The following is a 12705-nucleotide window of genomic DNA, read 5'->3' as shown; positions in this document are numbered from 1 at the left end:
AAAAATAAAGAAGAAAAGAAAAGAAAAAAGGGGGGAGCCTATTGCATCCCGGATTCTCATGTTGTCTCCAACCATAGTACTAACGAGAGAATTATAAGCTTAGGTATGGCGGTAGACATGCGGTGTTATAGTACACTGTGTTTTTATTGTCAAATTGCTGGAGTGTGCGGACAAGAAGACCTGTTGTTTGGTCACTTTTCACAATGTTTTCTTGGTTATTGTATAAATACGGTAAGCAATTTGATTTTACTCGCTATAGATGTGTGATTGCTACAGCACGAGCTGTGCAACCTCTATGAATGCTACATATTATTAGTTTGATTTTTTCTACCAGTTTATGAAGCGTCCTCAATTCATTATTTAGTCTAAAGTTTCTATTGACTTACAACTCATACTTTTCATAGGTATCAAATCGTCACCTATACATACTCGATAATATGATATTGGCAGAGTTCGAAAACAAAATCTAAGCAATTTTCATATAAAACAAAGTAAACAAACCGTCGACAATGCAATTTAGGAATCATAATGTCAAGGCTACAGAGGGGCCTGAGCGGTAATTATGGAAACTGAAAATTTTGTAATCGATGTTTTCAGCTGGAAAAGTTGGATAACTAGATTAAATTGTTTAATCAAATCCTTAAACATCACTACAATTTGCAAGTAGACTTTAATGCGCTGTTTCACATATATTTCTATGATTATATTTACCAAGTTAAGTCGGTTTACATTGCCTTTCCTTGTGATATTTCTGCCACAAGTCCCATTACAAAAGTAACATAACGAGGTCGTCGACGAATTGGTCCCTTTTTCAAGATATGCAGAATGAAATGAAAATTAAGAAATGATTTCAAGCGATCTTCCTTGGATTCATCTACAATTGTTGGAGTTCTGCTGATCTTTAGATCTGTTGAAATCAAGATTTATTTCATAATAAAATAAAAGTGACTAAACCCAAGTTATATATACAAAAAAGATCGTATATGAACATACATTAATTATACAATAATCATTTAAAAGAAATATCAGTAAACCCCATACCTTACCAAACCAAACCAAACCATTATAAAATCATAAACCGAATATGACACACTATTTCGAGCAAAGAAAGGAATGCTACTTTTCCAAGCTTCTAAGAATATAGCGTAACTTCATATTACAAAAATCGTTCATTCATTATAAATAAAACATGCTCCGTGCTTCATGTCCTGCCATAGAATGCAGTCCAAATCGTTTACTGTGAAACCCTCTTACGACAACTTCAAACGGATTTTGGGAGGTGGTCCATCCGCAAAATCGTAAATGTGATCTTGATCCTGGTCATCTAAGGATTGGACATTGCTGTTCCGTCCATCGAAATGTCTTTTGTTATTATTCTCAACTTTAGTAACATGTTTCTCGTCCTTTATTGATTCCTTAAACGGTTTTGTTGAGTAAAAATGAGAATCAATTGCTGATTGGGAATTGCTGGAGTTTTTCATCTGCAAATCGCCCATCGACTTTATTCTGGTTGATGTTCTTATTGGTTTCAGCTGATTTTTTCCTTGAAACGTATCCTGTTCGTCAAGTTTCCGCTTTGACATATTTTGTTTACTTGGGGAAGAAATCGCGTCTGCTATGTCAAAACAATCTTCCAGGAACGAGCTATCTTCATTGCTTGATGGTGATGAGACCAACGTTGAGAAGCCCAAAAAATTATTCTTCTTAGCATAGATTTCTTTATTATCCATATAAAAATCCATATTTTCACATGCTTTTTGATTATGATAACTAGAATCTAGAACCAGTGCTGTTCTTTCAGGTTGGTGATGCAAAGTAGATTCATTATGCACCTTCTTGCTATGGCCTTTGTAAAAATCCTCCAAAGAAAAATAGTGTGTAAGCGACAATGAATTACTAGAACGCTTAAGGAAGATCTGTGGGTGTAGTATTAGAGCATGTTCCTGCGATAGTAAAGCATAATCACCAGTGTCACTGGCTGGTTTTTGTTTTAACCTTTTATGCGAACAACTATTAGAAATTTTAGGAAATTCATTCAAAAACGATCGTAGTGATAGCATTCGCTTTTGCCGAGTGAAACTTCTAAAAACCCGTACAACTTGACGATTAAGGGAAACTGTAAAAGAGTTATTTTGAAGTAGTTTTTTGATAAAACTAGTATTGATTTTTTTTGAGAAAATTAATATAGAAGGGCCCAGGATATTTGTATCAGTATTGCTACTTCTTGGATAAAAGAACCGGTCCACGAGTTTATCATTATTTGCTTTTTGTATATCTTCCCTTTCGACAGTTGTTTTCGCCCTTTTTATACTTCTTTCTTCTTCTAGCTTGCAAGCTTCGATGAAGGACTTGCGAGTGTGAACAACAACTGCTGAAAATAGCTGACCTTTTGTAGGTCGATGGCAGGTGATAGTAACTTTTTGAGGAGTTTTCCTCTTATCTCTCCTTCTAATGTTCGTTTCTTGAGCCCTGTAGAGAAACGGCATATAAATACTGCGACCATGATGATAGGTAAACCAAGTTCCGAATTTTTTAACAAAATCAACACAAACTTCCTCCAATGAAGGAGGAACCATTGCCCATGCAACTTCAAATCCATTATTTTCCTGTATTTGAACATTGTTTTGCTCAATATCCACTATGAAGTCACATTCTCGAAGTATTTGTGCGCGTATATAAATATAATTAAGCAATTCTTCAAATCCTTGCAGTTCTTGAGATGTAAATTTTTCTATCTCTAATAACGAACCCGTTTCGTATATCGAGAGCATGTCATCTATGCCATCTCTCGGACCATTATCAGGAAAAGCAAAGTAGAAATGAACTGCAGTATACCACATAATACTTTCAAAGCATGGAAATTGAAATTCTCGCTCAATACCTAGGTTGACCTCCAGTTCGTTGATATAAATCTGAGATTGAATATGAAGACTAGTGAGAAAATTGCCAGAGATCGCAATTGTATCACACGGTGTTTTAACTGCATAAATCCAACCAGAAGGAATGATAATGGTTTCTTTTGCTCGAACTTCCACATGATAGCATTTATCCACCATATCTGGTAGAAAAGACTCTCGCTTGCTTTCACTTGCTGTAAGCCAAGATATATAAGCATTCCAGTGTTTTTGGCTGGGGGGGATCAGATAAAAGATTTTGTGACCATCCAATATATTATAGTAAGCGCTCGATCCACCAAATTCTATATGAAAATCGATATAAGAGTTTTCGGCTGACATTTGACAATAAGTATCTACATGAGGACAATCCCCTGAAGCAAAAGCACTGGGTGGCCAAACAATATTTACAAGGTCAAGGTCGCGAACAATGTCGGGTTTCCGAACATAAAGAGCAAGTTTTGTAGTCGATACTTCAAAGCTTAAAACATCGTATATTCTAGAGCGTTCAGAAGGCTTCTGTCTCATATATTGCAACCATTGCTTCATGGTCATTTTGTTGGAAATTTGCCTTTGTGTGACCACATCGACTATATGAAGAGGACAATCATTTCCAACGAGAATAGCAATTTTACTAAGGGTAAGCTGATTTGTATTTTGAGTATCAACCGATGGAAAAATTATAGGATCATTAAAACCCGTTTGACGAAGATATTCAAGGTTTATGTCTTGCGAAGACATGCGAGGAAAAGGATCTTCATCGAAGGACTTCGAAAGAAGTGCATAATGATTGGGATGAAGCTTTGTGTAAAGCTGAGTTTTCTTGCGCTTATTTTTGAGGTATCGAGCTTGCGGGTTTGATAATTCGGGTGTGGAAGCTTCCGATAATGTAGCATTGGGACTTATAGGATAGTGGCATTCAGAATTGCTTATTAAGGAAGCATATTCAAAAGGATTGATCTGGGATGGATTCACGTATGTAGGGTTTGCTGTAAGATGGCTAGAGTGGGTTTGCAAACTATGAACTAGCGCGGAAGCATGGTCTTCAGGGGATGGAGGTAACGCGTCGAATTTTTGAAATGTAGGTTCAAAAGAAGCTAAACTCTCCTCAACTTCTGAAACAGCTGGGAAATTCGCCGCTTGAGTAAATTCCTGGTTTAGAATATCATCATACTCAAACCAAGGATCCATTCCAAAACGAGTAAACAATGATGGAGTCAACAACTAAACGGATGAAAGGATGAATAACCGAGGAAAGAAAGTAATCCGGGTGTTGAATCGTCGGTGCAAACTTTTCTATCAATGCAATCCTGTAAGAAGGATGCACTAGACGAAACAGACGGTTATAATTGTATTGTTTTGCAACGTGGATTCATAAAATAGAAACCAGACAAATATTAAGCGACAATGGAAAACATGAAAGAAGTAAACATTAGCAAGCTCCTGCAAAATACTACTTTCAAGTTTCGAATAACGTTTCAGTTGATTAAGCCCAACAAAATAATTAACGAGCCAACTACTTGATTACGATTAAGAAGAGAAAAAGGAAAACTATTCAATGAATAAGTCAAGATGAAACGCAGAACCCTTTTTCGGTTAGTATGAATTGTTCGTAAATTAGGAGTCTGTTGTCGGTTATGTTACCTTCGTTACTTCTGAGCATTGGCTTTAGTTTCAAACTGTTCCAACAGAGGAAATAACAAGTATAGAAACAGTAGCCGATGTCAGAAGTCCAAAAAGTTTGTGAAACAAAAACAGTAGCTGAAGTGGAAGTCAAAGAGGAAAAGCCTGTCCTTACTGAAGAAGCTACTACATCAAACGAAAAGATGATGGGAAAGTATATTGGTGCTCACATATCTGCTGCTGGTGGCGTATTTAATTCCTTAATTAATATGAAAAACATAAAGTATGTAAAGTACAATGCTGTTGTGGTGCGTACAATGCCATCATGAGTTGGTACACCAAGAACTGATTTGTTTACACTTGAATGAACAATAATATCAGTTTTTATGAATTATGATCTCCTTGGCGTTCAATATTGTTAAAAGATTTTTGAATAGACAATAGGGCTAATATTTTACTAACAAAATTAGTGCTGCAAGCTGCGCATTCTTTGTCAAATCTCAAAGGAAATGGACATCTGCAGATATGCCAGAGGAAATCGCAGAAAAGTTTCGAGAACTGGCCAAGGAGTACAAATTCGATACCAAAAAGCATGCCCTTGTTCATGGTAGTTACCTTATAAATATGGCAAACGCAGACAAACAAAAACGCGAACAGGCTTATGATTGTTTTCTTGATGATTTAAAGCGATGTGAGCGTTTGGGTGTAGGGAATTACAATTTTCAGTAAGTAAACATAGAAAACAGAAAAAAGGCTGTGCTGTTCCTTTGCTTTGGGATTCGTTTCTAACGCAATCATGTTAGTCCAGGAAGTACTGCCACTTGTACAAAAGAAGAAGGCATCAACAATTTAGCAGATTGCATTAATCGTGCTCATGAAGCTACAAAAGATGTGGTCATTGTTACTGAAAACATGGCTGGTCAGGGAAATTGTCTTGGGGGAACTTTCAGTGACTTTGCAGCATTGAAAACAAAGATCAAGAATTTGGATCGCTGGAAAGTTTGCTTGGATACCTGTCACTCCTTTGCTGCTGGTTATGATTTACGCACAAAAGAAAGTTATGAAAAAGTCATAGAAGACTTTGACAAAACGGTTGGTGTACAGTATATCGGTGGATGGCACTTGAATGACTCAAAAGCTCCATTAGGAAGTAACCGTGATTTGCATGAGAACATTGGTTTGGGATTTTTGGGATTGGAGCCATTCCGATTAATTATGAATGATTCCAGGTGGGACGGAATCCCCATGGTCCTTGAAACACCTGCTAAGACACCAGAAACATGGGCAAACGAGCTTGTAACCCTTCGCGCACTGGTAGGAAAATCCGCTGATGACTCTTACGTTCTTGAGGAGAGTAAACGACTAGCTGGCATGGGCGAGTCATCACGGAAAGACCAAATGAGCAAGTTTGAGCAGAAGGAAGCAAAACGGGGCGGAAAAAAACGAAAGGATGAGCTGACTACCAATCAGACAACTATAAAGACAGTGAAGCGAACACGAAAGACCGTAGAAGCCTCCGAAGCGTAACTCACTACGATTTGAATGTGCTGACGTTGTGCGATTTTGGCAGTCGGGTGACTCACTAATATAACTCGCAATTGACGACTGCTAAAGATTAAGAAACTCTTTCATTTAAATTAAATTTATATATAAACTCAATATCCTAATATTCTCTTTTGTTTCGACGTTTATTTTGTTCCACCTTACGCGCATAATTGTTTGTTTACTAGAAGTAGACCTTGTTCATCGTTAGACTTCGGTTATTTTCAGAGTTACTTTTTTTTACACATTCGTCGTCCTACCTCCTTATATCTTAACCGACAATATAGGGTTATTTGAAAATAGCCCTAACCTACAGAACGTATGTGACTGTTCGTTTGGTTTCACTAGATTTCCCATTTTACCAAGGAAAAATCTCTACACCACCCAAAAACTTTAACATAAGAGAGATGTCTACAGTCAAGGTTAACGGAGCCAAGAATGGCGGAGAACGTCAGGTTTTGCCTGCTGGTGAAGCCGCCGCTAAATACTACCCTGTTTTACGCGAAAATGTCCCTAAGAAGACCCGTAAGGCTGTTCGCCCTACCAAGCTCCGTGCTTCTTTACAACCCGGAACTGTTTGCATTATGTTGGCTGGTCGCTTCCGTGGTAAGCGTGTTGTCGTCCTTAGCCAATTGGAAGACACTCTTGTTGTTACTGGTCCCTTCAAGGTCAACGGTGTTCCCCTTCGTCGTGTCAACCACCGTTATGTGATCGCCACTTCTGCCCCTAAGCTTGATGTCTCTGGCATTCCCGTTGAAAAGTTCAACCAAGCTTACTTTGCTAAGCCCAAGCGTAGCGGTCCCCTTAAGAAGGATGAAGCTTTCTTTGCTGAAAACGCTCCCAAGAAGGCTCTCCCCGCCGAACGTGTCGCTGACCAAAAGGCTGTTGATGCCAAGCTTCTCCCTGCCATCAAGGCTGTTCCCAACATGAAGGAATACCTTGCTGCTTCCTTTGCATTGTCTAACGGTGACCGCCCTCACTTGATGAAGTTTTAAATCCGTAAACTTTGGCAATAGGTAAATCGATCATTGTTTTTGGCACTTGCAGGACCTTATTTATCAGTCTGTTTAGTTCTGGTGCTTTTGTAGCTATGTAGCCAAGTTTTTATGGATGGTTAGAACAAGGATGGTTTCATACTCAAAGAGTACTCTAACGTAAATTGGTTTATTGGATTTCTGTAATATTGAAAGCTTGCAATACAATGTATCGTCATAAACAAAGTCAAGTAATGTAGTAAAAGTAAACTGGATTTGTCGTTTTGTGTGGAAACAGGAAATAAAAACAAATCTAAACGAATGTGTATAGATGAGGATAGTGTAAAAACCAAATATCAACTGAAGGTCGTATCTTACCGACGGTGGTGCCATTTCAATGCTTGTAAACAAGTCTCACTCATAACGTTTGTAGAATCTCCTTTCAGTTGTGCTTGAACTGACTTCCCGTGAATTTTCACTGAGAACGTAGGTTTTTATGTGATTGAATTTTTATTATTATAAAATATGTCCACTTCCGTTTCTTCTTATAGCGGTATGTATAAGATTTGGTTAATAAAAATGTAGTTTGCTAATTTTGCTTTCTCCTAGGTTTCTCCCCTAAGAAAGAAGATAAAGTTCCTGTTTTGGACAGCGTAAATCACATTTCACCCGAGCAATTTTATAAAGATTATGTCTCTAAGCGACTTCCTGTGGTCATAAAATCGCCTCTTCCAGAGACAGACTGGAAGGGCTATCTTTGGAAACAAGAAGATTATTTTCTTGAAAAGGTTGGGCAAAGTGTGTGCAAGATCGAACCTATAGATCCTTCTACTGGGACTTTTGGTCAGGGAATGAGTCGTAATGAGATGACCATTGCAGAGTTTTTAGAGCGACTAAAAGCAGGTGAACGTCTGTATTTGACAACCCAATACGACGAGTCAGATGATGTTTTGGATGGTGATGATGAAGTTTCTTTACTTGTTAAGTCGTTGTGCCCAGCGCCAACGAACAATCTATTATCCGATTTCTCTTTGACTCCTGCGTTGATGGGAAATCTCGTTCCTCAGCAATGTAATATCTGGATTGGTAGAAGCGAGGACGGCACTTCTTCTGGTCTTCACCATGATTATCATGACAACATTTATACTGTTGTAAAAGGCCACAAACGATTTGTGATTCTTTCGCCTGATAGTGCGGTTCATCTTCAGTTGGCTGGCAAAATATCCAAAATTCACCCGAATGGACTTATTTCCTACGAAGGTGAAGATCGTTCTCAACGTAGTGATGGCTTGACAGAACTAGATGCTGCTATAGCGCACACTCAGTTTCTGGAAAAGAAATTAGCTGATTCAAAAGAGGTCCAGGCTTCGGAGGACACCATTCTAAAGCTAGAGGCAGAATATGAAGCAGAAATGGACAATGTCCTTCAGATGCAGCTTGGCGGAGAAACAGATGATTGGGACGAATTGCAAGAAGGTGATGCTGATAGCTTACTCAATGAATCTCCAACTGAGAAGGAGGATGGCTTATCTTCCGCAAATGTCGAAGATCAATTGGATAACGAAGAGGAAGTTTCTCAGCCGAATAATGAAAATCCCTCTCTACCCGATCATTTCACAAAAATTACGGTACCTGGATTACACAAGTACTTGGACTTTGAAGATGCTAAGGACGTTACAGTGTCTGAAGACGAAAGAACCTCTCTATCAAAGACACATCCTTTAGTTGTAGACTTGGAACCCGGTGATATGTTTTATTTGCCTGCGAGTTGGTTCCACGAAGTTACATCTTCAAGTCCGGAAGGAGAAAGCAATATTCACGTAGCATTCAACTACTGGTTTCATCCTCCGGATAATTTGCAAAATTTTGATCACCCATACGAGGATAGCGATGTATGGAAGGCAAAACGGTCAATGGTTTCTAAAGCTATACAGCGTTTGTATGCTACCACTGGTACCAGTGAAAAAAGAAATTTAGAAGGAGAATCATCTACATCACAAAAGCAGACTAAGAAAAGGGTACAATAGTTGAATGTATATTAATTAGGTAAAAGGTTGTTTAGTCAAATATTCATGAAACTTCAAACAAATAAGGTATTGATAAACTAGCCAAACGAATGAACACTTGAGTATCGAGGGTATTTTAGGTTAGAGGTATCAAACAATAAAAAATTCATAACAAGAGGAATACGAACATTCAGTCTATCTATAATTAGTGGAATTGTGATTTTTAATCAGCCGGTTCGTCTTGAGATTCGGGGGATAAAGAAACATCTCTAATTATATAAAGACCAATAATCATTAAAATTGAAAAAATTAGGGAGACTCGAAACAAGTCCTTCTGAGTAGAAGAATACGATTCATTAATTAAGTTTCTTATGTGGGAGCCCTGAGGGTAAGACAGAGCTGTTCGTAAATCTCGGAAAATAGACTCAATTTCAGGAACTGGTAGTAATCCTTCTAGGCTTGTAAGTAACCTATAAGGAAGCTCCTTGCTCCAAACACCACCTGCTATAGCAGACCCAAAGGCACCTCCAACAGAAGAAAAGGTCAGATACAGTGTTAAATTCTGGCCTACCTTCGTATGCGAAGACACGGATTGAACTGCCACCTGAGCACTAAGAGTAAGTAATCCGCCTCCAACGCCAGCGACAAAGAGCATAAAAACAATCCTTCGAATATTTATATTTTCATTATCAAATCCAAAAAGAATGTAACCGATAAGTCCGAGAAGGTACAAAGGAATAGAAAACTTCAGTAGTATTTTAAAACGTGCAAACTTTTTCATAAGGAAGCCAGAGCAAATAGCGGAAGTGGTCATGGAAAATATAAACACATTGACAATTAAACCACTAACGTCTATGGAAAGGTCATGCGTTACCTGTAAGTACGAGGTGAAAAAGTTTGAAAAAATGGAATAGGTCATAAAGTACAAGAAAATCAGGAAACACGCACCCAATACAGTGCGATCTTTCAAAGAACGCAAAGCAAAAATCGGGTAAACAGCGTACTTGGTATCATAAACACAGAGAGCAATAAGTAGAAGTAGACCCAATCCCATGGTGAAGCAGGTTAGTAAATTAGAATCGGGAGATACAACTGTGCTAGAGTGGGAAAAAGGAAGAAGGAACAACCCGAATCCAGAAATGAATAATAAAATTCCGACTCCATCTAATTCTTGCCAAAAGTTATAAAAAGTAGACTTATTAAAAAATTGATGGTGTTCTCTGTATAGGCCGGCTGCTTTAGCTTTTTGTTGATTAGAATATAGTGAAAGTAAGAGAGGGAGAGATACTATAGGAAGTATAATGGCCCATATGCCGTATCCAATTCTCCAACCCATGGCTCTCTCAGGATGAAATGCTTGGGCAAGGCCTGGTCCCATCCAGACAGTAAGAAGGTAGGGCTGTTCAGGAATAGCGGATAAAATTCCCCTGTTTAACAGAGAAGATGTATCAGCAATAATGAGCTGAGAGAGTATCCCAATGCCGGTTTGACCACAAATATAGATGATGTAAGCAAGGGTAAACGTTCCAATGTTTCGTGAACAGGCTAAGAGGATATAGCCAAAAACAGCCATGCATAAAGCTAGAGTTATGCTTTCTGTACGACCAAATACATCACCTGCTTTGACCATAGGAGCACGAACCACGGCCAAGAGTATATTGCTAACGAGATTGATAGTAGCCAAATTAGAATGAGCAGAAAAATTGCTAGTGGCATATCTTTGTAGAGAAACAGTTGTTTGTTGCTCTAGTGAAGAAGCAAATGCTAATAAATAAAGGCTGAAGCAACATTAGCACATTGTTCAGTACAATCAGATAAAATAAAATCCCATTGCAGGAAGTGAGCTTACCCTAAATATGCAATAATAACTGATTTTCTTGACCAAGTAGAGGCAATGGCTTGTACTTTTGAGACTCCTTCCAAGGACATGTCTGACCGTCGATCAACCTGAGTTCTTGGTGAAACCGCCAGTTGTCTTTCTTGATCGGTCAAATGGCTTTCTATCGTGTTCTTATTGTAAAAACCATTGGTAGAAGGTTCATTTGTCTCCATAGTTCCATAATTCTGATTCATTCACGAAATCGGTAAAGGATAGATTTCGGTCAGTCGAGTTGTGAGTGTTATCAGATCATAATTCTCTTAGGTTTAAAGTACCTTATAAACGAGTATGAGAATATGTAAACAATGCGATAATAAATCAAAAAGAGTTTGCTGGTGTACATTAAATTCTATTAAAAGAGTACTATAAATTAGAAAAAGTTATATTCATTTTTATGTTTTGTGCTGCTTACCGTGGATTTTGCTGTAGATGATCTATGACAATATCATAAACGGGTCTTTACTCAATTCCTTTTCTACTTTAGTTTCATGCTATCCTAAATTTTCTCCAGGTCTCAAAGGACTGATGTATCACAAATGCTGACATGAAGGTCATAAACGAGCTACTTCCTTATATCTAAAAACTTGCCTAAGTGCTTTAGCAAAGAAAATAAACGAAAAAAATCCTAGATTGGTTACTAACTTGTATAAAAATTCTATAAACAAAAATAGATACTGGGTATTGAAAAACCTCTGAAGTTGTTTTATACCCTACAGCTCAATTCGTTACATATGCACTTGGTACCCAACTACACTAAGAAGGGGGACCATGGGAAATAGGATTGGAATTTGAAACATAGAAATAATGAGTAAATACAGAGTTGAAATTCAGCAAATGATGTTTATTTTGGGAGAGGTACAGGATCCTCTCCCAGAAACTATTCAATTAGTGGAAGAATTAATTCGAGGACAAGTCATGGAAATGTTGATCCAAGCAAATGAACTATCTATACGAAAGGGCGCAAAATCCATTAACGTTGAGGATTTATTTTTTTTAATTCGGCACGATCGAGCAAAAGTCAACCGGCTCAAGACATATTTATCATGGAAAGAAGTCCGAAAAAAGGCCAAAGAACAAGATGCTAATGCCGCCGATACAAAAGAACTTTTTGAAGAGGTAGAATCCAAGACGAAAACATTGACTGCTCCCGTGGCCATGCCATGGGAGGTGAAAAATATGTTTTCAGAGCCAGTACCAGAAACTGAAGAGTTTGAGGACGATGATGACATGATGGAGATGGCATATGCGACAAGAGAAAGGTTAAAACTAGCTGATGAACGGACGAAAAAAATGACCAGAGAGGAATATGTTCACTGGAGTGAGTGTCGTCAAGCTAGTTTTACGTACCGAAAAGGAAAGCGCTTTCGCGAATGGTGTGGTATGTCTGTGTTAACAGAAACTCGTCCAGATAACGACATAGTTGATATTTTGGGCTTTTTGACTTTTGAGATCGTTGCGACCTTAACGGAAGAGGCTTTGGCAGTCAAACAAAGGATGGACCAAATGCAAGATAATACAAGACATGGGAGTTATCATGTTCCAAACCATCCAAAGGAGCGTTATTTGTTTGATGGTCTAACTGAGGGTAGGACGCCTTTGCAAATATTTCATGTCTTGGAAGCTTTTAGACGATTACAAGTACCCAACAAAAAACACACTTCTATGAGAAGCTTTAATGGCGGATTGGTCAAATCAAGAGTCTATTTAATTTAGATGGTATATATCTTGTGACGACTTATACGTGAATCTACTGGAACAGCTGAATGCCGTTCCCCATGTACTACTAA

General features: G+C 38.2%; 6 protein-coding genes across 6 annotated transcripts; 4 read left to right on the top strand and 2 right to left on the bottom strand.

The window, feature by feature from the left end:
- Positions 1–1250: 1250 nt before the first annotated feature.
- On the bottom strand, positions 1251–4085 carry epe1 (histone demethylase (H3-K36 specific), Jmjc domain Epe1; the record flags this gene model as incomplete). Its single annotated transcript, XM_056183247.1, has 1 exon — positions 1251–4085. One exon carries the CDS (start codon positions 4083–4085, stop codon positions 1251–1253), a length of 2835 nt encoding a protein of 944 aa, XP_056039337.1.
- Positions 4086–4615: 530 nt separating this feature from the next.
- On the top strand, positions 4616–6044 carry apn1 (the record flags this gene model as incomplete). Its single annotated transcript, XM_056183246.1, has 3 exons — positions 4616–4800; positions 4988–5242; positions 5321–6044. 3 exons carry the CDS (start codon positions 4616–4618, stop codon positions 6042–6044), a joined length of 1164 nt encoding a protein of 387 aa, XP_056039754.1.
- A 422-nt stretch (positions 6045–6466) lies between these two features.
- rpl6 (60S ribosomal protein L6) lies at positions 6467–7054 on the top strand (the record flags this gene model as incomplete). Its single annotated transcript, XM_056183245.1, has 1 exon — positions 6467–7054. The coding sequence occupies one exon, from the start codon at positions 6467–6469 to the stop codon at positions 7052–7054; it is 588 nt and encodes a 195-aa protein (XP_056039755.1).
- A 504-nt stretch (positions 7055–7558) lies between these two features.
- Positions 7559–9060, top strand: jmj4 (histone demethylase jmj4; the record flags this gene model as incomplete). The annotated part of the gene is made up of 2 exons (XM_056183244.1): positions 7559–7586; positions 7643–9060. 2 exons carry the CDS (start codon positions 7559–7561, stop codon positions 9058–9060), a joined length of 1446 nt encoding a protein of 481 aa, XP_056039784.1.
- Positions 9061–9262: 202 nt separating this feature from the next.
- str2 (plasma membrane siderophore-iron transmembrane transporter Str2) lies at positions 9263–11112 on the bottom strand (the record flags this gene model as incomplete). Its single annotated transcript, XM_056183243.1, has 2 exons — positions 9263–10817; positions 10889–11112. The coding sequence occupies 2 exons, from the start codon at positions 11110–11112 to the stop codon at positions 9263–9265; spliced, it is 1779 nt and encodes a 592-aa protein (XP_056038950.1).
- A 610-nt stretch (positions 11113–11722) lies between these two features.
- On the top strand, positions 11723–12631 carry spt3 (SAGA complex subunit Spt3; the record flags this gene model as incomplete). The annotated part of the gene is made up of 1 exon (XM_056183242.1): positions 11723–12631. The coding sequence occupies one exon, from the start codon at positions 11723–11725 to the stop codon at positions 12629–12631; it is 909 nt and encodes a 302-aa protein (XP_056039514.1).
- Between the last annotated feature and the right edge of the window lie 74 nt (positions 12632–12705).

Source organism: Schizosaccharomyces osmophilus, chromosome 3, assembly GCF_027921745.1.
Source record: "Schizosaccharomyces osmophilus chromosome 3, complete sequence".
Taxonomy (NCBI): Eukaryota; Fungi; Ascomycota; class Schizosaccharomycetes; order Schizosaccharomycetales; family Schizosaccharomycetaceae; genus Schizosaccharomyces; species Schizosaccharomyces osmophilus.
This window is presented reverse-complemented; position numbering and strand designations above follow the sequence as displayed.